Source organism: Canis lupus, chromosome 13 (assembly GCF_048164855.1).
Source record: "Canis lupus baileyi chromosome 13, mCanLup2.hap1, whole genome shotgun sequence".
NCBI lineage: Eukaryota > Metazoa > Chordata > Mammalia > Carnivora > Canidae > Canis > Canis lupus.
In genome coordinates, this window is record NC_132850.1 from 7,964,838 (window position 1) to 7,988,690 (window position 23,853).

The 23,853-nt window shown below is 41.1% G+C and overlaps 1 protein-coding gene across 2 annotated transcripts in view; it reads left to right on the plus strand.

The window, feature by feature from the left end:
- KIAA0319L (KIAA0319 like) overlaps positions 1-23,853 on the plus strand; it is a 112,593-nt gene that overhangs the window by 49,592 nt on the left and 39,148 nt on the right. Inside the window, exon 1 of one of the 2 annotated variants that reach the window (XM_072771986.1) lies at positions 8,354-8,904. The exons of the other annotated variant lie outside the window; for it this stretch is intronic. Coding sequence (XP_072628087.1) covers positions 8,542-8,904 — 363 coding nt within the window. The 5' untranslated portion in view covers positions 8,354-8,541. Of the gene's footprint in view, positions 1-8,353; positions 8,905-23,853 lie in introns of those variants that run through there. 2 annotated transcript variants of the gene reach the window in all.

A 23,853-nucleotide genomic window follows, 5' to 3' on the forward strand; every position in this document is an offset into this window, starting at 1 on the left:
AAATTTCCTTGGCCATTTTCCCTGACTCTAAACGTGTTCCCCCGGATTCCACAGACATTCTCTGTGAATTACCTCAAACCTTTCACTGCATTATATCGAGAATGGATAGGCAGCAACCCTGTCATCAGTTTATCATCATAATTTTCCATCCTCTTCTTTTTTTCTTGCTAGAAAGTGCCTTAACCATTGTGATTTGCGTGAGTCTGATTTGACATTCCTGTATAACTTTGTGCTTTTCAACTCACATTTCCCACCCCTCCCTTCCCAACTTTTTAACTATGACAAGAATCCATTGAGTTATTAAACCTTCTCTATACTCCAGCTTGTGAGTTAAGACATTAGATGGAATATTCTGAGACCTGGGTTTCTCTGGAGAAAGACATGGTTTTACCTCTAGCCTGCAGGCGATGGTTGCTCATTCTTCCATCTCTCATGTATCTCTGAGTTTGGAGGTGGAACTGATGTCCTCATCACTCCTCACTGTCACTTCTGGAACAGTCCTCCTCCAGTGTCATGGAAAAAGTTCTGCTCTTCGAGGTTTATGCCACTTCCTACCCTGAGTCATTACTCATCTACCAACCATCATTCACTCCCCTCATTTAGGTGGCATATGGGCCTCATCTCTTTTTGAAGTCTTGTCATGAGCCTGGATGTCTTCCGTATGACCCACCTGATACAAGGCCACCTGATTTCCTGGCAGTTTGTTCATTGATTCTTTCAGTACTTCATGCATGCATATACATGCATGCCTTTATTTGTACATTCATTCAAAAAGATATTTTGGGGCACCTGCAGTGTAATGTGCCAAGTGCCATGCCAGAATTGGAGGTACGGTGGTGGGGAAAAACATTGAGCAGATGATCACACTGGAAAGGGCAACAAGGCCCAAAGAGTGTATAAGTGAAGAGACCTGACGTGGCATGGAGGCTTCTCTGAGGAAATGATGGTTGAATGGAGATCTCATAAGCGGGGTTAGCTGGGTAAAGATGGGAGATAAGAGAGTTCCCAGTAGAGGGAGCATCGTGCACAGAGCCCCATTAGGAGAGGGGGCATGGTCCATTTGAGGAATGCAAGAAGGCTGGTGGACTGGAACATAATGACAGAGGAAGAGCGTGCTATGAGGTGGGGCCAGAAACTTAGGCATCATCTAGATCATATAGGATCCTCTCAGTTATGTTAAGGATTTTGGTTATCATTCTAAGAGCCCTGGGAAGCCATTGAAATTTCTATTTTTTAAAATTTATTTTTCAAAAGATAATACATGTACATTGTGCAAATTCAAAAGGTAAAAAGGGTATTTAGTGAACAAAGTCTCTCACTTAAGTCTGTTGAGCTACCTCGTTTCCCCTGCAAAAGGCAACCATGCCAACTTCTTGAATATTCTTCCAAAAATAGTCTATGCATATATATGCATAAACATTATATTCTTTTTCTCCCCACACAAATTGTAGCATACTAGACAAACTGCTTTGAACTTTTCTTTTTCTACATGGTGTATCCCAAATATCATTGCATACTAGTACTATATAGAGTAGCCTTATTCATCCCCATAACTGCATGGTTCTCTGTTGAGAAGTTTATGTTATTTCGAATATATTTTTTCATTTCAAACAACATACAGTGAATATCTTTTTTAAAAAAGTATTTTGTTTATTTACTATTTGAGAGAAAGGGAGCTTGTGAGCTTCACGGGGGAGGGCCAGAGGAAGAGGAGAGAGGGAATCTCAAGCTGACTTTGTGCTGAGTGTGGGCTTGATCTCACGACCCTGAGAACATGACCTGAGCATAAATCAAGAGTTGGACACTTAGCCAACTGAGCTACTCAGGCGCCCCTACAGTGAATATCTTTGATAGCATGTCACGTATGCGATAATGTAGCTGTTCAGTAAATTCCAAATTTAGCTACCTTTATTCTGTAAAAGCTGAATTTCTTTCCTTCAGAACACTTACATTAGTTTGCAGTTCTACTTCATTATTGTGTCTGTTTAATCTGTCTCCCCCATCTAAATTATAAGCTCTATCAAAGCAATGCTTAGCGTGAAACAGATGTACCGTTAATATTTGTTGAATGGATGAATGAATAAAGAAATAAAGATAATAGCTAGGTGGGAAGAAAAGGAGCCTTATTAATTAAACTTTTGAGGTTATCTTTTACTAGACAGAAATAATTTGCATCTCTGTAAAAATCAAAATCACTTGTAACTTGTCAATCTTCTATAAGTTAACATCTAAATTTATGCTCTACTCATTAGTGAATAGTCAGTCAAGCAAAAGTGCATTCTCTTAGACCAGGGGTTGGCAAACTTTCTTAAATGGCCAGGTAATAAACATTTTATGCTTTGTGAGTATTAAGACGAAAATCTGTTGCAGCTGCTTAACTCTGCCACTGTGGAGCAAAAACAGCCATAGACAATACATAAGTAAATGAGTATGACCATGTTCCAATAAAAGTTTATTTTCAATAATAGACAGTAGCCGGAATTGGCCATTGAGCCATAGTTTGCTGCCCCTGACTGATTGAATCAGCTGTGCTGTCCCTTCTTTCATTCCTGATATTGTTAATTGGTGACTACTGTCTTTTTTTCTGTCATCGGTCTGACTAGAGCTTTATCAGTTTTGTTGATCTTTCAACCAACCAGATTTTGGTCTCATTGATTTTCTCCTTCTCTCTCTCTCTTTTTTTTTTTTTTTTTAAGAGAGAACAAGCAGTGAGGAAGAGCAAAGAGAGAGAGAGAGAACAAGCAGTGAGGAAGGGCAAAGGAAGAAAGAGGAGCAGACTCCCTGCTGAGCAGGAAGCTGATGTAGGGCTTGATCCCAGGACCTGAGGATCATGACCCTAGCCTAAGGCAGACACTTAACCCACAGAGCCATCCAAGCACCCCAATTGTCTCTGTTTTTTGTTTTCTGTTTCATTGGTTACTCTTTTTTCCTTTCTCAACTTATTTTGGTTATAATTTATTCTTCTTTTACTAGCTTTTATGATGAAGGTATAGATCATTGATTAAAAAATTTTTTTTGGCTGTTAATGTTTGGCCTTCATTTTTCCAGATCCTTCGGGATGTATATAATGTATATGTAGAAACAAAAAAAAAGCTTCATTTGAAAAAATACAAATAAAATCATCATACATAAGTTTTTTGTAACTTGCTTTTTAAAATTCTTTTTATTTTTTAAAAGATATTAGTATTTGAGAGAGAGTAGCATGAGTGGGGGGAGGGGCAAAAGGAGAGGGACAAGTGGGCTTCCTGCTGAATGAGGAGCCCAAGGCTGGGCTGGATCCCAGGACACAGAAATCATGACCAGAGCCGAAGTCTGACGCTTAACCAACTGAGGTGCTCAGGTGCTCCCTGCAATTTGCTTTTTTAATTTAACGTATTGTGGAGATATTTCATTTCTTCTCAGGTTTATTTATTTAATTTTAGAGAGAGTGTGAGTGTGTGTGAGTTGGGGGAGGGGCAGAAGGAGAGAGAGAAAGAATCCTCAAGCAGGCTACCTGCTGAGTGTGGAGCCCAATGTGGGGCTAAATCCCAGGACCCTGAGATCATGACCTGAGCTAAAATCAAGAGCTGGCCACTTAACTAACTCAGTCCCCAGGTACCCCTCATGGGGCTATTTTTGTTGCTATGTATAGATTTCTACTTCATTGTTTTCAGTTGCTGCGTAGTATTCTATAGTAAATATTTCTCAACTAATAGACGTTTAAGTTTTTAAAATATTTGACCAGCACAAACCATACTATAATGAAATCCTCCCAAGTGAGAAGTTCTTCGGCATAGAGATACACAGAATATTTTTGCTAAATGTATAATTTATTGAATGTCTCCTCTTTGATTCTCAGAAGGAATAAATTCTTTCTGTGTGATTTATCACACTAACTACATTTGATGGCTCTTTGTTATGAATTTTCTTGTGTTGTTTAAGGGTTGAACTTTGGGAATAGTCTTCCCACATTCGTTACTTTCTGAGGTTTTCTTCCATATGGGTTCTCTGATGTTCAGCAAGGCCAGAGGTGTGTCTGAAGACTCCCATATTTCTTGCAGCGATAGGATTTTTGTCTAGTATGAATTCTCTCAAATCCAGTAAGCTCTTCATAAAGGCTTTCCCATAGTCATTTACACCAATAGAGTTTATTTTCACTGTGAGTTTTCTGATGTCCAGTAAATAATATATACCCAAAAGATTTCCCACATATACTTCAGTGATACAGGGTTTCTCTCCTATATGGTGGTTTTGTTTTGTTTTTTGTTTTTTGTTTTTGTTTTTGTTTTTGGTAAAGGAGGGGCAGAGGGAGAGAGAATCTTATGTTGAGCCTAATGTAGGGCTCGATACCGCAACCCTAATAAAATCATGACCTCAGCTGAAATCAAAGAGTCGGTCACTTAACCAACTGGGCCATGCTGGCACCCCTCCTGTATGTATTCTTTGATGACTAATAAGGATTGAGCTCTCCCTAAAGGCTTTTACACATTCATAATACCAGTATGGGTTCTCACTAGTATGGATTTTCTGATGTTGGTCCACCACAGTTGAGTATCCCTGCAAGCTTTCCCACATTCATTACATTTAAAAGGCTCTCCTCTACTATGTATTCTCATGATGAGTAAGGGCTGGGTTCTGAGCAAAGGTTTTTCCCACAGTTTTTGCAGTATGTAGGGTTTCTGACTGGTATGAATTCTCTGATGACTTAAAACGATAGAGTTCTTTTTTGGAAGCTTTTCCACATTCGTTGCATTTATGAGGTTTCTCTCTACATTGAATTATCTGATAGTTGATAATTATTGAGTCCTTATGAAATTTTCACATTGAGTATATCTATAAGGTTGTTTGCTTATGTGAATTTTATGATGATTTACTGGAAATTTGCTGTTTATGAAGGCTATCCTGCATTCTTTACATTAATGGGTTATCTGTCCTGTAAGACTTTTCTGATGGCTGATAAAGGAGGAATTATATGTAAAGACTTTCCCACATTGCAGAGCTGCTTCTCTGTAGAACTTCTGTCCTCCCATTCCAGGCCTGTATCAATAATGACACCTTTTGGTTGCTCTTCCAGAGGTGATCCTTCAGAAATATTTTGCTTTAGGACTGATGCCTTTGCTTCAAACCAGTACTCCTGAACTGTATAGGCACCTGACAAACTTTTCACACCTCTACCCAGGGCTCTACTCCTTGCTGCAGTCAGGTGATTAATTTTGGTTTGAAAAAGAGAAGCAAAAAGAAAAAAAGAAAGAAAGAAAAAGAGAAGCCCCTTAGATTCTCATGGTTTTCCAACGTCACATCCTTGTGCATGTCCACTGAGTGGCTTCCAGGTGTCCCCATTCAGTCTAGGTAAAGGTCACAGCCACATGCCTAAATGTCAGTGATCCCTGGATGTGGACTCTTGGTAGTCCTGGAGCCCTCTGTCTCCTTCACTGTTCTCTTAGGTAAGAGCAGAAAATCCTGATAAGCTAACGGTTCCAGAGTCTAGTCCACAAAAAAGGGTTGGTACCTTCTGAAACTCTGGGTCAAACCCTTCCGTGACCCTTCTTAGCTTCTGGTGGTCACTGTCAGTCGTTGGTGTTCCTTGGCTTATAGCTGTCGCGCTCCAGTCTTGGCCTCTGTCCTCACGTGGCCTTCACCCAGTGTGTCTCTCTAGATCATCGATTTTAGACTTCTCTTATTTTCTAAAATAAGCATTTAAAACTGTGAATGTCCCCTCTAAACCCTGCTTTTACTGCATCTCATGAATTTTTATGTTATGTGTTCATTTTCATTCAGTTCAAAATATTTTCTAATTTCCCTCATGTCGTCTCAAACCTCTACTTGGGGTAAACTAGTATTCAGTCAAAGATTGGAAGGAACCGTTATTTAGATATTGGGAGCTCTTTCTCTGTGTCACTTCCTCTTTTCTGGTTGTTCGTTCCAAAATTCTAGCTATCACAGTCACCTTAAACTCTGTTTCCTCAACTCAGCAAGTCTGCTCTAGTCTGCTTGGGCTCTCCTTCCCTGTGCCACTCTCCAGAGCACACTTTCATACAGCAAGCCAGGGTGATCAGAGGGCTCACCTTCCTTTGTTTCTTCCTCTCTGGGATCACAGTCCTGGACCACCTGTTGTTCATTGTCTAAGAACAATTGTTTCATTTATCTTCTCATTTTTTTAGTTGCTCACAGTGGGAGGGCAGGACCTCTGGCACTCCCTCCTGCGGGGGCAAAAGTGGGTGTCACAGTACATTTTCAAAATTAAATAAAATAGTGGCTTACAGAAAAGTGCAGGTTATTTCCATCTGTGTGGACCTTTTCACTATGTTAAATATGAGAGACTTATTCTGAGAAGAATGATGGAAAGTTGATATAAAGGTCACTGACAGTAGTTACTGATGTAGCCCTCTATTGATTTTTTTTTAAAGATTTTATTTATTTATTCGTGAGAGAGAGAGGCAGAGACACAGGCTGAGGAGGAAGCAGGCTCCCCCAGAGAGCCCGACATGGGACTCGATCCCAGGACCCTGGGATCACGCCCTGAGCTGAAGGCAGATGCTCAGCCGCTGAGCCACCCCGGCGTCCCGCATTTATTGATTTCAACACAGTCTGTATACTCAGATAGCTGTTACCCAGATTCATCCCATTGGTTACTGTGTGGGAAGGTGGATGAGGATATGAGGGGTATTTCTGTAGCTCTTGGTAGCTTCATTTTTTTTTTCATAGTTGCTATTTCTTCATTTTTCTTGAGGAAGTTCTATTTTTTTCTAGGTTTCTAAATTGCCTCGTCTGATGTTAGGTCTGTGCCAATGTCTCTCTCTTTTCTTTTAATGAACAATGGCAGATTGGCTTCCATAGCGCCTGCTCAGTAATCCAGAAGCCTGCCTTTATTTTCCTCCTAGCTCTCATTTGACTAGTGTGCACATTGAGTTTGCTGGACATTTTGTCAGTATTTCCTGGGAGTCAAGTTGGCTGTGGCTGATTAGCACGTTGTTGTTTTGGGTTAGTCAGAGCCCCCTTTCGGTTTTGTGTACACGCATCCATGATTATCCACCTCTTCAGTGTTTTGATTCTACTGCACATTTTCTGTGTGTCATTTTAAAATATATTTTACGTTCTAACCCCAGGGCCAGGGCTAGGGTGAAGAAAGAGACACCTAGGGCGCAAACTTCAAGGAGGCCCTCACTCTCAAGATGGGGTGAGCCAACTCTACTTACGTGACTCTGAAAGTGTGTACCTTCGTAGGTTCTGTGTGCGAGGCAGCTATCTTGCCTCCCCCTGGTTCTGGCCCCGTATAACCCCGACCATAGTTGGTGCAGATACCCATGTAACTAGGACCTTACATGAACTCTGTATAACAGCTTTCATTTAGAACATGCTTTGACTTCTCTTCATCTACGAACACAGAGGTGAGGTAATACCTCAGGAAAATTAATGCCACGCCTGACATAATTCAGTAGCCCAGAAGTTTATCCAGAAGCAACATTAGCCCGAATTTTGGACCATGCTATTTATGTTCACCACAGTAGGTAGGTCACTGTTGTACTCCTGTTCCTTTATTTCTTATCATGACACGGCTTGTCAGTAGGAAGTTCATTCTAGCAAATTCTGCTCATTAAACTTCTTGGTAATCTGACCTCTGCCCTGGCTGCTACCGTGATGTGCAAAACCACCTGGCTCTGGCAAACGATTGGTTAGAAAGTGGGTACACCTATAACCTGTAGGAGGCCACGAGGCCTGTGTGTGTTGCTGCAGGTCAGCGTGGGGCAGAGGGGGAGCTGTTCTTGTTTCGCTCCCTGTCCTGGTCTTGTGGGGCTCACACCATCCCTGAGAAATGCCAGGACGTGAGTGAAGGGCCAAGTGGCGGGCCTCTGCCCATCCCTCCCTATACTTCCTCCAGAAGAACTGTTCTTTTTTTTTTTTTTAATTTTTATTTATTTATGATAGTCACACAGAGAGAGAGAGAGAGAGAGAGAGAGGCAGAGACACAGGCAGAGGGAGAGGCAGGCTCCATGCACCGGGAGCCCGACATGGGACTCGATCCCGGGTCTCCAGGATTGCGCCCTGGGCCAAAGGCAGGCGCCAAACCGCTGCGCCACCCAGGGATCCCCTAGAACTGTTCTGTTTGGTTTTTTTTCTGTTTCACGAACTGGAGTTCTGTATAAAAGGTCTTTGTGGAAGGGACTCATTGAGAAGGGGAACCAGTGATGGGTGCGGAACAGTACTTCTACAAGCTAAAGCATCCTGAGCCAAAAAACCCTCTATTTTGCTTCTTCTGTTCCACTTACTAGACAGCTTTCCCACCCTCTTAAAAACCAGTCTTCAAAATAGCCTTAAATGTTGGTGTTCAGGGCTCTTTACAGAGCAGTAGTCTGTTTTTATTACATCTTAAAATGTTTTCATTCCTTGTTTTTAGATGCCAGTGAGAGCAGGTGCCAGCAAGCGAAGACAGAATTTGGAGTTGGCCTGAGATCTGGGGGAGAAAATCACCTCCGGCTTCTTGAAGGAACCTCCTCTCTCCAGTTGTGTTGGGCTGCCTGCTGCCAGGACTCTTCTTGCCATGCCTTTTGGTGGTTAGAAGGGATGTGCATTCAGGCAGACTGCAGCAGTCCCCAGAGCTGCCGGGCTTTTAGGACAGACTCTTCCAATTCCATGCTGGTGTTTTTTAAAAAGTTCCAAACTGCAGATGACTTGGGCTTTCCACCTGAAGATGATGTACCACATATTTTGGGGCTAGGTTGGAGCAGAACATCTTGGAGGAGACAGAGACTACCCAGAGCTCTGCTCAGACCCACTGTATCTTCCAGTGACCATCAGAGCTTAACCAGGAAGCTTTGGAAGAGAGAGAGTCCCAGCGAAGAAGTAACCACACATATAGTGACACAGCATTCTGAAATGAATGACTCCAAGGAAGTAGGTTATCTGAATACCAGTGGTTCTGCAGAGGTAAGCACATTATGAATAAGGAACAGAGAAACTGTTAAATCTGCTTTTACATTTGGCACACATGAGCAGCGAAGCTGGTGCTTGTGGGCAGCACTCTGTGCTGAGGAGTGTATGTTTAAAGCTGCCTGGTGTCATCTTTGTGGGTGCTGCCCAGATGTACAAGCATAATTGGACCCTAGAGATGTTCACCGCATGCAAGTCTGACCATTGTAAAAGCAGAAATGTGCTTGTTATCTAGTCTAAGCTGGTTCTTGGCTACAGGTAAGTACAGTTCTGTGCTGTCTGTCTTCACCAACAAGTCTGTGGTATTTTCTGCCAGACTGCAAAACACTTGATAGATGTGGTTACATTCAAGCTCTCCTCCCTCTTCCCCATCTCCCACGTGTAAACACCTTCCTTATGGGGTGGCTTCTTTTCCAGTCTAAAGTAGCCATTCCTAGCACCTTAGACTAAGACCTGACCTACTGGGGTAAGGAGCCAGATGTGGCTATTAGCCAAGAGTCTGGGGTGAGTTCTTACCAAGCTTTATATGCCAAGGGGGATACCACCAGTAGGGTTTATTCTGCATATTATGTTTCTTCGTTGTTGATCTTCCTGAGCAAATGATTAAAAGCAGTGACTCATTCTGCACTCAGCCTCCCTTGATTGCTGTGGCTTATTTTTGTATTTGTTTTGTCCTAGTTGTCTCTATCAAGCTGAAGCCAGAGTGGGGAGGCTACTACATGCCAGGCACTGTGTGTGCTAATTGTTGTACAGTGTCATTTTGTTTAATTTCCATAGCAGTATTTCCAAGTTGGTACTGTTAGCCCCATTTTCCTAGTGAGGAAACCGAGGCCCAAAGAGGTTAAACAGTTTGACTGTGCAGCTAATGAATAACAAACCTAGAATTGGAATCCAGATTTAATCTTAGGAAAAAAACATCTCAGTGCAATATTAGAGGTACAGTCTTAGGTTTAACACACCCATAAACATTTAGACATGTGTTGTCAACGTGAGGAGGTACTTTTTTTTTTTTAAGATTTTATTTATTTATTCATGAGAATACACAGAGAGGAGAGAGAGAAGCAGAGACACAGGCAGAGGGAGAAGCAGGCTCCACGCAGGGAGCTTGATGTGGGACTCGATCCCGGGACTCCAGGATCACATCCTGGGCTGTAGGCAGTGCTGAACCGTTGAGCCACCGGGGCTGCCCAGGAGGTACTTTTCTAAGCACGAGGTGCAGAGGTGAGCAAGAGATGGTCCATGCCCTCAGGGAGTTGACAGTCCAGTGGAGACCCAGACACAAAGACAGGTATTTACAATGGTGTATAGTTATTGCATTAGTAGAGTTATGTACACAATTTAATAGGAATAGGAAAGAGGAAGTGACTCACTTGAGCAGGTAGGTGGTGTGTATGTGCAGGGAAGGCTTCACAGAAACATTTGTTTTTTTTTTTTTTTCAGAAACATTTGTATTATTTCTTTTTTCTCTTTAGGTGTTTATTACCTACACTAGATTATAAAATCTTTTAAAATTCTTTTTTTTTTTCTTTTAAAATTCTAAGCCCAGTGTGGAAAAGGTACAGTGTTAGGTTAGTGTCAGGTGTGCAGGATAGTGACTCCCCGGTTCCATGCATCACCTGGTGCTCATCAAGGTAAGTGTACCCTTCATCTCCTTCACCAATTTCACCCATCCCTCCTGCCCACCTCCTGTCTGGTAGCCATCTTTAATTTATTTCTTGAAAGATGTGTCAGATTTCGCTGGGAGATTAAAGGTAGTGAAAAACATTCTGGACAGAGGCACAGTGTATGCAAAGGCTCAGTCAGTTGGCAGATATTTATTGCACATTTACTGTGTGCAAGGTGTTATACTAAGCTAGGCACTAGGAATATTTTTTTTAAGATTTTTTATTTACTTACTCATGAGAGACACAGGCAGAGGGAGAAGCAGGCTCCCCACAGGGAACCTGCTGCGGGACTCAGTCCCAGGACCCCGGAATCATGACCCAAGCTGAAGGCAGACGCTCAATCACTGAGCCATCTAGGCATCCCCACTAGGGATATTATAGTAAATAAGGTAGACATGATTTGTACCCCAACAGAGCTTATGCTCTGGTATGGAAAACAAACATTACACTTATAATAGTTAAATAATTTTAAGTTTGATGTGGGTTTGAGAGGGTAAGTGCAGAATGCTACGTGAGAGCATCTAATAGGGACTGAATCGAGAGTTAGGGGTAAACTTAAATACCCTAAGTAAAGAAAGTAGAAGGTGGTAGAAGGAGTGTGGAAGAGAAGCAGGCAGAATATTTTGGGCAGAAAGAGAACAATTTTAAAGTTTGTTGGGTGCCCTAGAGCATGGCAAGATCAAGAAATTGAGACGAGCTGGGCTTGTTCAATAGAGAGAGCCAAAGGTGGAAGAAGAGACTTGTGAGCTGTGGGGAGCATTGGGGCCTTCTTAAGATACTGGGCTTTATCTTCAGATCAGTGAGAAGTCAGTAGAGAATTTTAAGCAGGGGATGACTTGGTCAGATATGTTGCTGTGCAGTGAATAGATGGGAGAGGGGCAAGCAGGTATGTGGAGCAATCAGATGGGAGGCTCTTCAGGCGGGGAACTGTTGCCCTGAAGAAAGAGGTTAAAAATACAGGAAAGGGGATAAGTAGCAAATACTTCCTTAAAGCAGTGATTCTCAAACTTTAGCATCCTTCAGAGTCACCTGGAGGCCTTGTTACAAACAGACTGCTGGGCCCCAATTCCAGAGTTTCTGATTTAGTAGGTCTAGAGTGGGGCCTGACAATTTGCATTTGCACCAAGTTCCTGGAGAGTGCTGCTGCTGCTGGTCTGAGAAACACACACTGAGAACCGCGCCTTAGAGGCCAGGTGGGTTAGAATCCAGAGCGCAGAAGACCGAGATTATGATAGGAAGGAAGAAATGGGTGAATAGAGGTGTAGCTAAAGTGGGTTTATGGGTCTAGTAGGAGGAAATCGTGGTCATTCTAGTCACATTCCTGTTATTCTGTTGTGGGATAGGTCATTTCCTGGGGGTAAAAGCAGAGATAGGTGAAGTGGGCACAGGTCAGTGGTAGTGGGCAGTAAAATCAGAGGTTTGGAGAGAGTGATCAGGATCTGAAACAGCACTTTGAACAAGGAGACAGCCAAGCAGGTAAGGAAATAGATGGCTGGTGGCACTGACAATGGAGACTACAAATTTATAACAGTGGTACTGATTGCCGAGGTTGTGTGAGTCTCCTCAGGAGCTCTCAGGAGCCCTGTCAAGAAAAGGCTGATAGTCTGATTTCCCCAAGGTTGGAACTTCACCAGTCTGGTGCAGAAGGAAATTGAGGTTGTTGTCAAGAGAGTGGGTTAAGGAGAGACTATAAGAAGAGGCAGATAAAGGAGGGACTATGATAGAGGAGTTTGGCATTAGGGGTTTCAATCAGAGGCAGATATGGGGGGCACAGTAAATGGGTTCTGGAAGACTGGAAGTAGTCCTCAGAGGATGAAATATTTGAATTTAAGATTTTGGAGGGGGAGAGGTTCTGGTGATTGTAGGATCCAGGTGTAGCTATGGAAGAGGGTTGCTGAGGCAGCGTAGAGTAGAAGTTGGAGACAAGGAGCTCAAAGAACTCAGGAAGCAGGGTTATCCATGGAGACTGAGATAGACTTTAGTGATGATGATGATGATGATGATGATGATGATGATAGCAGTAGCTAATGTTTACTGAGTGAGCACTTACTATGTGCCAGGTACTGTTCTGAACCCTTGATATGTTTAAACTCTTAATCTATACAACAAATCCTATGAAGTACTACTGACCATCTCTATTTTATAAATGAGGAAACTCAGGGAAAGAGAGGTTAAGGAGCATGGCCAAGGCAACAACAGCTGGTATATAGTTAGTACCACGACTTGAACCTAGGTAGTCTGATTCTATCCAGTCTGTCCTCTTAACCCTATTACTCTTGAAGCAGGGACTTGGGGTAAAGAGGAGTTTTGAGAGCCAGATGTCAAAGCCCTTAGCAAAGTAGGAGGGGGAGAGGACAGCTGTGGTGAGAGTTGATGTGCAACAAGATGGCAGAGGGGAGAGGTTTTACAGAAAAACCAGAAGAGGAATGGTCTGCAAAGGGCATTGGGGAGGGGGGAGCAAGTAAAATATGAACCCACCTTCGATCCTGAAATGTGGGGAGAGTAAGGGGCCCTCATACTGCAGAGATAATGTGGGAAATAGTATCCTTAGGGAAGCGCACACTCACAGTTAAGAATAGGTGGTCAGGGACCACTTTATGGGCACAGGACCTGTGCAGCTGTACAAGTCCCCACATTTAGAAAGACCCTGTTCTCGGTTTACTGCTCTGCTGTCATTGTCTTGAAATTCTGAATACTTTTTGAACAGGGACCCCACATTTTCATTTTGTACTGTATCCTGCAAGTTCTGTAGCCTGTCCTGCAGGAGGCATAGGGAATAAAGCATGAAATGACTGAGCATCTAGGTGATTTTTGATCATAGAAGAGAAATTCTAAGTGATTCAATGCAATTTGGGGGGAGAAAGAAAAGGAAGTTAAGTCTCACAGGAGAGGAAGTATAGGTCATTTAGGGAAAACATTATGATGTAGTAAATGTTTAACAACTGGATTCCCCCCCATACTTACCACCCCCCCAAAAAAAAAAACAACAAGCCCTGAGTTGTAGACATTGGCAGTTTCCATCGTGTAAATACAACCATCGTGACTAGTTTGGAGATGCCGACATGAATCACAGAATAAAGAGTTGGGAGACATGGGCACAGCCAGCTCAGATGAGTTGGCTGCAGCACAATCCCAGATGATCATGATCAGTAAAATGAGAAATAGACCAGTAAAATGAGAAATATGGTAATGTGACAGTGTCCTGGAAGATGGTGAAAATTCAAATTTGGGCCTTAGGGAATTCACGTGTACCCTGGAAGGAAGATCCTGGGACTGTGTTGTCTGGGCGAGTAGGGGGGTTGTTTCTCTTCTTGTTCACCTGCAGTGGACAGGGGCAAGAAATTGATACTAGTGAAAAGAATCTGGAGTTTTATGGTCTAACATGGAGAGGGGGTGGACATGGGGGGAGGAATATTGAACTTGAACTGTGAGCCCCAAGAGTGGGAGGGGGGCGTTGGTGCAGTGTTGCACAGAGGCATTATGTAGATTGGCATTGCTTGCTGAGAACTGCAGGCACTGTTAAAAAAAATAGGGCAGAGTGAAGGCTTCAGCTCCATACAGATTACATTTGACCTTACATGCCACGCTTAGGAGCTTATCCTGAAGGCCGTAGGTGCTAGAACCACCTTGTGCATTCAGGATGATGAACTGGTAGACATTTCTTTTAGGAGAGGCCTTGCAATTGAAACCTCTGCTTAATGCACTAGGGAAAGGGAAAGAAGTATAAACGCTGCAGATCTTCTCCTTCTAATTAGGGATGGCTGGCTAACGGTACTAGTTTCTAGTTTGTACTGTTCGCACTAAGGTAGGTCAAGCAACTCTGCCTCCAAAGTGGTAAGAAATCGTATCCTACATTGCTCATCTTGCCTGCGATGCCTGCAATCCTGCAAAGGCATTGGGTCAGTAGCATTCTTCATTCCTTTTGGAAACATCCATATATTGTATCTAAGAGCAGGTATTATGGACCTTTTGCAATTCCAGAAATGGAAAGGAATGTCACCAATTTATTCCCGTTTATCAGCTTAAAGAAGGAGAGGCTTGTACTGCTTGGTTTAAGTATTTTATCCTTTCTGTGCTGGGAACCTTTGAGTTATTGGCAGGAGGAGCTTGTTGCAGTTCAGCCACTGGCAATTAACTGCTGCCAGCCCAGCTTTGTGAAGGAGGAGGAGTGTTCTCGGAGCTCAGGAACTGAAGGTGCAGTTAGGTATCCCCACATACAAGGTTTGGCTTCAGGAGGTGCTCCTTTCTCTGCCACCACCATCCCCCCGTTTCCAGACAACAGCCACAGCATTTCAACCCATAGAAGCCAGCGCGTTCCTGTGGGACAGAGGACTGCGAGGAGAAAGAAGTCAAGCCTTTGGGCACCTCTCTGTTGCCTTTTTCACTGCGGAAGATTCTTGTGCTGACTCTACATAAAGCCGGAGCTTACAGCTTACCAGCAGTTAGAGGTGTAGGGTGTAGGCAGTGACAGAGAAGAGCCTTGCATAACCTAAGACAGAAACCCAAGCAGTTCTGTTTCTCTTCTTCCAGGTTTTTCGTTTGGTTTGGTTTTCAGGGTTTTTTGCTTGATCACTTTGTTTTTGTTTTTAAAAAATCTTTCTTGTAATCCTTTAGCTTGTGAAACTTTTGCCAAGGGCTCATTTATTCTTCTGTTATTTCCTGACATCTTTGGAATTTCTCAGGGCCTAGTTCTCCCCAGATCCTCATTCTCAGTTACTTGAGCAGCAGACAGGCTAATAACTTTCACCAAAAATTGTTTAGCCCCACACGCCCTTCCAGCCCTCTGGCCTGGATAATTTGCGTGGCTCTCCTGCGCCTTGGTGATCAGCGCCCTTCTGTGTGCGTGCATATAGGCGAAGCGCCCCCGCCACCCCAGCCCTCCACTCCCCGTTTCTAACCTCACGTGACTGGCTTATTGCATCAAGAGAAAAATTGGGCAGCCCACGTCCTTGTTGTGTGTGGGTGTGCAGAGATCCTGCGATTGTACTGTTCCTTTCTCACAAGTATTAGTGCCTGGACTATAATACCTTTTCCTTATTTTTCCCCCATAACTGCTCACTTTCTGCTCTCATCTCCTAAGTGTTCTGGTTCTTTTTATCTGCTTATTTGGCTTTTGCTATGTCAAATGAATTTGAAAATGTGTTTGTTGGCCACTTTGTTAACTTAGGAGGCAAGAGGTAATGAATGCTTTAGTGTGGATGGGTTAGCAGAGCCTTACTAACTGGCACAACTTGAGCCATGGGAACAAAGTCTCAAAACCAGCTTTTAGCTAACACTCCTGCAGGAGATTATGAGGAGGCCTAACTTTGTAACTGCTACAGAGATAAACCCCACTCTTTTCTCCAGCCGCAGCTTCAGTTGCTGAGAACTGGTTGGGATATGTCTTTAAACCCCATTGGCTTTGCTGTTGCAGGAGGACACTGTCTTTACTGTAGTAGGATTTTTGTTAATGACAGTGGTAGTTTTTATTTTATGTGAATACAGTTGTGACACCAATCAAAATGTGTTGAAAATTCAATGTGAACCATTCTTTAGTATTTTTTTAATAATTAACATCATCTTTTTTTTTTAATATTTTATTTATTTATTCATGAGAGACACAGAGAGAGAGAGAGAGGCAGAGACACAGGCAGAGGGAGAAGCAGGCTCCACGCAGGGAGCCGGACGTGGGACTCGATCCCGGGTTTCCAGGATCACGCCCTGGGCTGAAGGGGGCGCTAAACCGCTGAGCCACCTGGGCTGCCCCCATTCTTTAGTATTAAGTAGTCACCTGGGTAGCATGTGTATTACCAAGGAGGGCCCCCTACCTGGACTGTGATGACATGACCCTGGTAAGTGTGAACATCCTGTGCGGGCCCTGCAGACTTCTGATACTCAAAATGGTAGCTCATGATGGAGGTTTTTCGAGTCATCTCGAATTATGGTATTAATCACTGGGTTGGCTTGCTTGATTAGGAGAGGGCAGCTCCAAGTGGGGCCTTGGAGGAAGGGAGAAGGAAGAAGCAGGAGAAGGAGGGAGGGAGAAATAGCAATATGGAGAAAGAGAATGTGTATAGAAGCCTTGCATCATTCTGAACAAAGCTGCTTTAATTTTTCTTTCTTTCTTTCTTTCTTTCTTTCTTTCTTTCTTTCTTTCTTTCTTTCTTTCTTTCTTTCTTTCTTCTTTCTTTCTTTTCTCTTTTTTCTTTCTTTTTTTTTTTTTTTTTTGACAAAGCTGCTTTGAAGATGAAACAGGTCTACACCTGGGGGCATGATTATATGACTTATGGTTAGTTTGGAATTAGGTTGGTTTTTATGATTTCTGTCAAGTGCCAGAAAAAAAAATGGCCCAAGGAAATTTCGCCCAAGTTTCAACGCTGTATCATTCTCTACAAATTTTTAGTATTACTCTGTAGTTTCTGAAGTAAAATCATTTGCTCCCTATCTCCTCTTCCTGCTTCTTTATTTTTATTTTTTACAAAAGATTTTATTTATTCATGAGAGACACACAGAGACAGAGACACAGGCAAAGGGAGAAGCAGGCTCCTCACAGGGAGCCCGATGCGGGACTCGATCCTGGACCCTGGGATCACACCCTGAGCCCAAGGCAGATGCTCAACTGCTGAGCCACCCAGGCATCCCTTCCTTTCTTTAAAAATTAATAATAATAAATAATAAACAAGTTCTTTCTTTAAAAATAAAAATCTGCCTGCCTTGCTTAAAAATATATATATTTTTAAAGATTTTATTTATTTATTCATGAGAATACACAGAGAGGAGAGAGAGAGAGGCAGAGACACATGCAGAGGGAGAAGCAGGCTCCATGCAGGGAGCCTGACATGGGATTTGATCCCAGGTCTCCAGGATCAGGCCCTGGGCTGTAGGTGGTGCTAAACCGCTGAGTCACAAGGGCTGCCCGCTTAAAAATATTTATACTCTTTTTCTATTTCTGGGAATCTAGTCTAAAGCAACGTTTCCTAAATAAAGAGCTTTACACACAATGATGAGATGCTATTTATTTAATTAAAAAATTGAAGCGGTTTGTCTAATAAGGGAAAGTAGAAATTGTGCAGCCATTAAAAATACATTTTTGGTTATATGAACTGCTCTTTTGTTACTCCATCTGCTTTCCACTCCAGCCATGCCGAATGCTTGCTCTTCTGTGGGTACCATACTTCTAAAATAATGACTTTATTGAAGTGTAATTGATATATCATAAACTGTATGTACCAGGTTTAAAGTGTACAATTTGATTTGTTTTAACATATATGTACCCATAAAACCATTACCACAAGAAAGGTAATGAACATACCCATTACCCCTAGTTTCCTCCTGTCCCTTTATAATCTGTCCTTCCTACTCCCTCCCTTATCCCTAGGCAACCACTAATCTGCTTTAGCTTATTATAGATTTTCTAGAATTTTTAAATAAATGGAATCATACATTATGTACTCTTATTTTTAACAACTCCATTGAGGTATAATCTATATACCATAAAACTCACTCCTTTTAAGCATACAATTCAGTAATTTTAGTAAGTATAGACTTGTATCTTATCACCACAATCCAATTTATTAACATTTCTGTTACCCCAGAAACTTCCCTTGTGCCATCCCCACTTCCTTTCCCAGCCCCATTAACATCCACTAATCTGCTCTATAAATTTGCCTTATCTAGACTTTACATATAAAGGGAACCATGCAATATGTAGTCTTTTGAGTCTGGATTCTTTGACTAAGCATAACATTTGGATGTTCATCACAGTATGTGGTTGGTTCCCATTAATTGCTAAATAGTATTTCACTGCATCGATATATCATTTATCTATTTACCTGTTGATGGATGTTTGGATTGTTTCTAGATTTTTGGCTACAGGTAAAGCTGTTAGGAACATTTGTGTAAAAGTCTTTGGGAATATGCTTCAATTTCTCTTGGATACCTGGGAGTGGAGTGGCTGGGTCAGTGTAGGTATACATTTAATGTTATAAGAAACCGCCAAACTGCTTCTTCCAAACAGTTGTACCATCTTACATTCCCATTAGTAACATGAAAAGTTCTAGGTGTTCCACATTCTCACCAAAACATTGTATGGTGAGTCTAATTTTGGACATTGTAATAGGTGTGTAATAGTAGCTCATTGTAGTTTTTCTTTGCATTGTCTTCATAACTCATGATGTGGAACATCATTTCATGTGATTATTTGCCTTTTTTTTTTTTTTTTAAGATTTTGTTTATTTATTAGAGACACAGAGAGAGAGAGAGGCAGAGACACAGGCAGAGGGAGAAGCATGCTCCATGCAGGGGGAGCCCAACGTGGGACTCGATCCCGGTTCTCCAGGATCACACCCCGGACTGCAGGCGGCTCCAAACCGCTGCGCTACCAGGGCTGCCCTGATTATTTGCCTTTCATATATTTTTTGGTAAAGTGTTTTTTTCCCCCATTTAAAAAAACTGGGTTGTCCTCCTACATATGTCCTCTACATATAAGTCATTTATAAGCTATTTGATTTGTAAATATTCTCTCAATCTGTAGCTTGTCTTTCATTTTCTTAGTGTCTTTTGAAGAGCAGATAATTTTGATGTCTAGTTTATCAATTTTTTCTTTATGGATCATGCCTTTGGTATTGTATTTTAGATTTTCTCCTAATTCTAGAGGTGTTATAGCTTTAAGTTCTTAAATTTAGGTCCAGAATGTTTTTGTACATGGTGGGAGTTATGGATGGAAGGGTTTTATTTGTTTTTTGGCATATGAATTTCTAGTTGTGCTAGCATCATATTTTTTCTATCCTTTCTCCACTGAATTGCTTTTCACTTTCATTGAAAATCAGTTAACCATATGTATATGAATCTATTTCTGGATTCTACTTGTTTCTATCATTTTATATGTTTATATTGGATACATTGTCTATATCAACACTACACTCTTTTTTTTTTTTTTTTTTTAATGCTCTAAGCCCAGTGTGGGGCTTAACTTAAACTCATGACCTATGGGGATCCCTGGGTGGCTCAGCGGTTTAGCGCCTGCCTTTGGCCCAGGGCGCGATCCTGGAGTCTTGGGATCAAGTCCCACGTCGGGCTCCCGGCATGGAGCCTGCTTCTCCCTCTGCCTGTGTCTCTACCTCTCTCTCTATGTCTATCATAAATAAATAAATAAATCTTAAAAAAAAACCAAAAAACTCATGACCTATTATCTATCAAGAGCTATATATTCTACTGACTGAGCCGGCCAGGTGCCCCAGTAGTACACTGTCTTGATATTCATAGCTTTCTTTCTTTCTTTCTTTCTTTCTTTCTTTCTTTCTTTCTTTCTTTCTTTCTTTCTTTCTTTCTTTCTTTCTTTTTATTTATTTTTCTGTTTTTTTAAGAAAAGATTTTATTCATTTATTCGAGAGAGCTAGAGAGAGCAGGCACAGGTAGGGCGAGGCGCAGAGGGAGAGGAAGAAGCAGTCTCCCAGCTGAGCAGGGAGCCCAATATGGGGCTCCATCCAAGGGGCCTGGGATTATGACCTGAGTTGAAGGCAGATGCTTAACTGACTGAGCCACCCAGGCGTCCTGATAATGATAGCTTTGTAATAAGTCTTTTATTCAGATGATGTGTAAATCTTACAACTTTGTTCTTACCAGAAATTTTTTGGCTATTCGAGGTCCTTTGTATTCCCATATAAATTTTAGTATCACCTTATCAATTTATTTTTTAAAAGCCTTCTAGGATTTTTTTTTTTTCCTTCTAGGATTTTGATTGGGATTTTCTTGAGGCTGTAGCTCATTTGGAGGGAATTGATAGCCTAATAATAGTCTACAGATCCATGAATATAGTATATCTTTCTTTTCATTTACATCATCTTTAATTTCTCTCAGCAATGTGTTGTACTTTTCAGGGTACTGATCTGGACATGTTTTGTCACATTTATTTCTCAGTATTTCAGATTTTTGGTGCTATTATAATTGGCATTTAAAAAATTCAGTTTCTAAGATGCCCCCCAAAAGAAACTGTTTAAAAAAAAAATCAGTTTGTTCCTAGTGTATAGAGATACAATTACTTTTTGTATATTGATCTTCTATCCTGAGACCTTGGAAACTCACTGATTCATTGCGGTAGTTTTTTTGTAGGTTCCCTTACATTTTCTCTTTATAATGATGTCTGTGAAAAAAGACCATTTGGCTTCTTTTCCAATGTGGATGTCTTTTATTTCTTTTACTTGCTTATTGCACTGGCTAGAATCCCTATTACAATGTTGAATAAAAGTGGTGAAAGTATACTTTCCTATTCCTAGTAAATGTGAATTTGTATCAGGAATAAATGCTGGGTTTTGTCAAATTCTTTCTTTTATATTTATTGACATGATCATATGGATTTTTGTTTTTAGTGTGTTAACATGGTAAATAACTTGATTGATTTTGAGTGTTAAATTACCTTGTATTCCTGAGATAAACCCCAGTTAGTCATGGCATATTATCCTTTCTATATATTGTTATATTTGATTTACTGAAATTTTGTTATGAATTTTGAGTCTGTGTTCATGAGGGATATTAGCCTGTGATTTTAACATCAAAGTCATGCTAGTCTTATAGAATGAGCTGAGAAGTTTTTACTCTTTTTTCATTTCCTGGGAAAGTTTATGCAGAATTGGTACTATTTATTCCTTAAAATATTCAATATAGTTCCCCAGTGAAGCTATCTGGAGCTCTTTGCAGGAAAATTTTATTTTATTTTATTTTACTTTATGTTACCTTACTTTTATTTTTTTTTATATATATAGAGAGAGCATGAGTGAGGGAGGGGCAGAGAGAAAGGGAGAGAGAAAATCTTAGGCATGGAGCCAGACATGGGACTTGATCTCATGACCCTGAGATCATGACCTGAGCTGAAATCAAGAGTTGGGTGCTTTCCCAACTGAGTCCCCCAGGTACCCCTGCAGGAAAATTTTAACCTATAAATTCAAACTATGTAGTTTGGCAGCTTGTGTTTTTTAGGGAATTTGTGCATTTTATCCCAGTAGTCAAATGTATTGGCATAAAGTGCTCACAGCATTCCCTTATTGCCCTTGTAATACCTGTAGAACCTGTAGTGATGTTACCTCTTTAATTTCTGATATTGATAATTTGTGTTTTTTCCCTTCCCACCTCTCTCCCTGCATCAGCCTTGCTAGATTTTCTTTCTTTTTTTTTAAATTTTATTTATTTATTCATAGAGACTCACAGAAGAGAGGGGCAGAAGGAGAAGTAGGCTCCATGCAGGGAGCCCGATGCGGGACTGGATCGCAGGTCTCTGAGATCACGCCTTTGGACTGAAGGCTGGACTGAAGGTTGCACTAAACCTCAGCCATCTGGGCTGCCCCTTGCTAGATTTTCTTAATCTTTGGCTTCATTCATTTTTCTCTAGTGCTTTTCTGTTATTGATTTCTGCTTTAATCTTATTTCTTTTTCATAATTTAGATTTCATTTGCTCTTTTTCTAGGTTCTTTTTTTTTTTTTTTTTTAAGATTTTATTTATTTATTCATGAGAGACACTGAGAGGGAGAGAGGCAGAGACACAGGCAGAGGGAGAAAGAGGCTCCACGCAGGGAGCCTGACATGGGACTCGATCCCAGGTCTCAAGGATCATACCCCGGGCCGAAGACAGCGCTAGACCGCTGAGCCACCTGCCCTCTTTTTTTAGGTTCTTTTTTTTTTTTTTTTTTAACTTTTATTTATTTATGATAGGCACACAGTGAGAGAGAGAGGCAGAGACACAGGCAGAGGGAGAAGCAGGCTCCATGCACCGGGAGCCTGATGTGGGATTGGATCCCCGATATCCAGGACCACGCCCTGGGCCAAAGGCAGCCGCCAAACCGCTGCGCCACCCAGGGATCCCTTTTTTTAGGTTCTTAAGATACAATCTCAATCATTAATTTGAGACTTCTTTTCTAACATAGGCATTTTAAAGCTATAAATTTCCTTCTAAGTATTGCTTTAGCTGCATCATACAAATTTTGTATTTTGTGTTTACAGTTTCATTCAGTTCAGAATACTTTTAAATTTCTCTTTTGACTACTTCTTTGACCTTTGGGTTATTTAGAAGTATGTTATATAGTTTCCAGATATTTTGGGAGACAGGTTCCAGATATTGTGGTATTATTGATTAGTAACTTAATGTATTATAGGCAGTGAATGTTGTATAACTTGAATTGCCCCCTCTTTTTTTTTTACAATTTTGAATTAATTTCAGAGGTGGAACTTAGTGATTCATATGTTACATATAACACCCAGTGCTCATTGCATCAGGTGCCCTCCTTAATACCCATCAGCCAGTTACCCCATACCCCATCCACCTCCCCTCTGTTTCATAGAGTTCAGTGTCTCTTATTATTTGCCTTACTTGAATCCTTTTAAATGCATTGAGACCAATTTTCTGGCTCAGAAAATGGTCCATCCTGGTAAATGTTCCTTGTGTGTTTGAAAAGAATATGTATTCTGCTATTATGCTATTATGGTTGGGTGAGTGTTCTATAAATGTCAAAGAGGCCGAATTGGTTACTGTTGTTCAGATCTTCTGTATCCTTACTCAGTTTCTATTAGTCACTTAGAGAGGCAATGAAAGAGCACATTGGATTTGTGGATATATGTTTCTCCGGTTAGATCAGCTTCTGCTTCATGTCCTTTCAAAGTTTTATTAGTTGTGTAAATGCTTAGAATTGTTATGTCCTCTGGGTGAATTGACCCTTTTATCATCATAAAATTATCTTCTTTATCTCTTTTAATATTCTTTGCTCTGAAATCTGTTTTGTCTGATATTAGTATAGCCAATCAGGCTTTCTTTTGGTTAGTATTAGCATAATGTATCTTTTTCCATGTTTTTACCTTTAACCTATATGTGTTTTTATATTTTAAGTAGATTTCTTATAGGCTGCATAAGCTGGATGTTGCTTTGTATCCAATCTGACAATGTCTGCTGATTAATTGGCGTGTATTGACTATTTAATGTGACTACTGATGTGATTGGATTCAAATCTACCTACTTAGTATTTATTTCTGTTCCATGTGTTCATTCATTTTATTCCTTTTTTTATGCTCTCCCTTGAATAAACTGAGTATTTTTTTTATTCCATTTTATCTCCTTTTGTTGATTTATTAGTGGGAATAGACAGAGTAATGGTCCCCTTAAGGAGGTCAATGTCCTACTCTCAGGAACCTATGAATTTGTTATGTTATGTAGCAAAGAGGAGGAGGGGTTGCAGATGGAATTAAGGTTGTTAAAAGTTCACCTTAAAATAGATTACCCTGCAGTTTCTGGTAGGCCCAATTTAAACATAAGGGTGCTTAA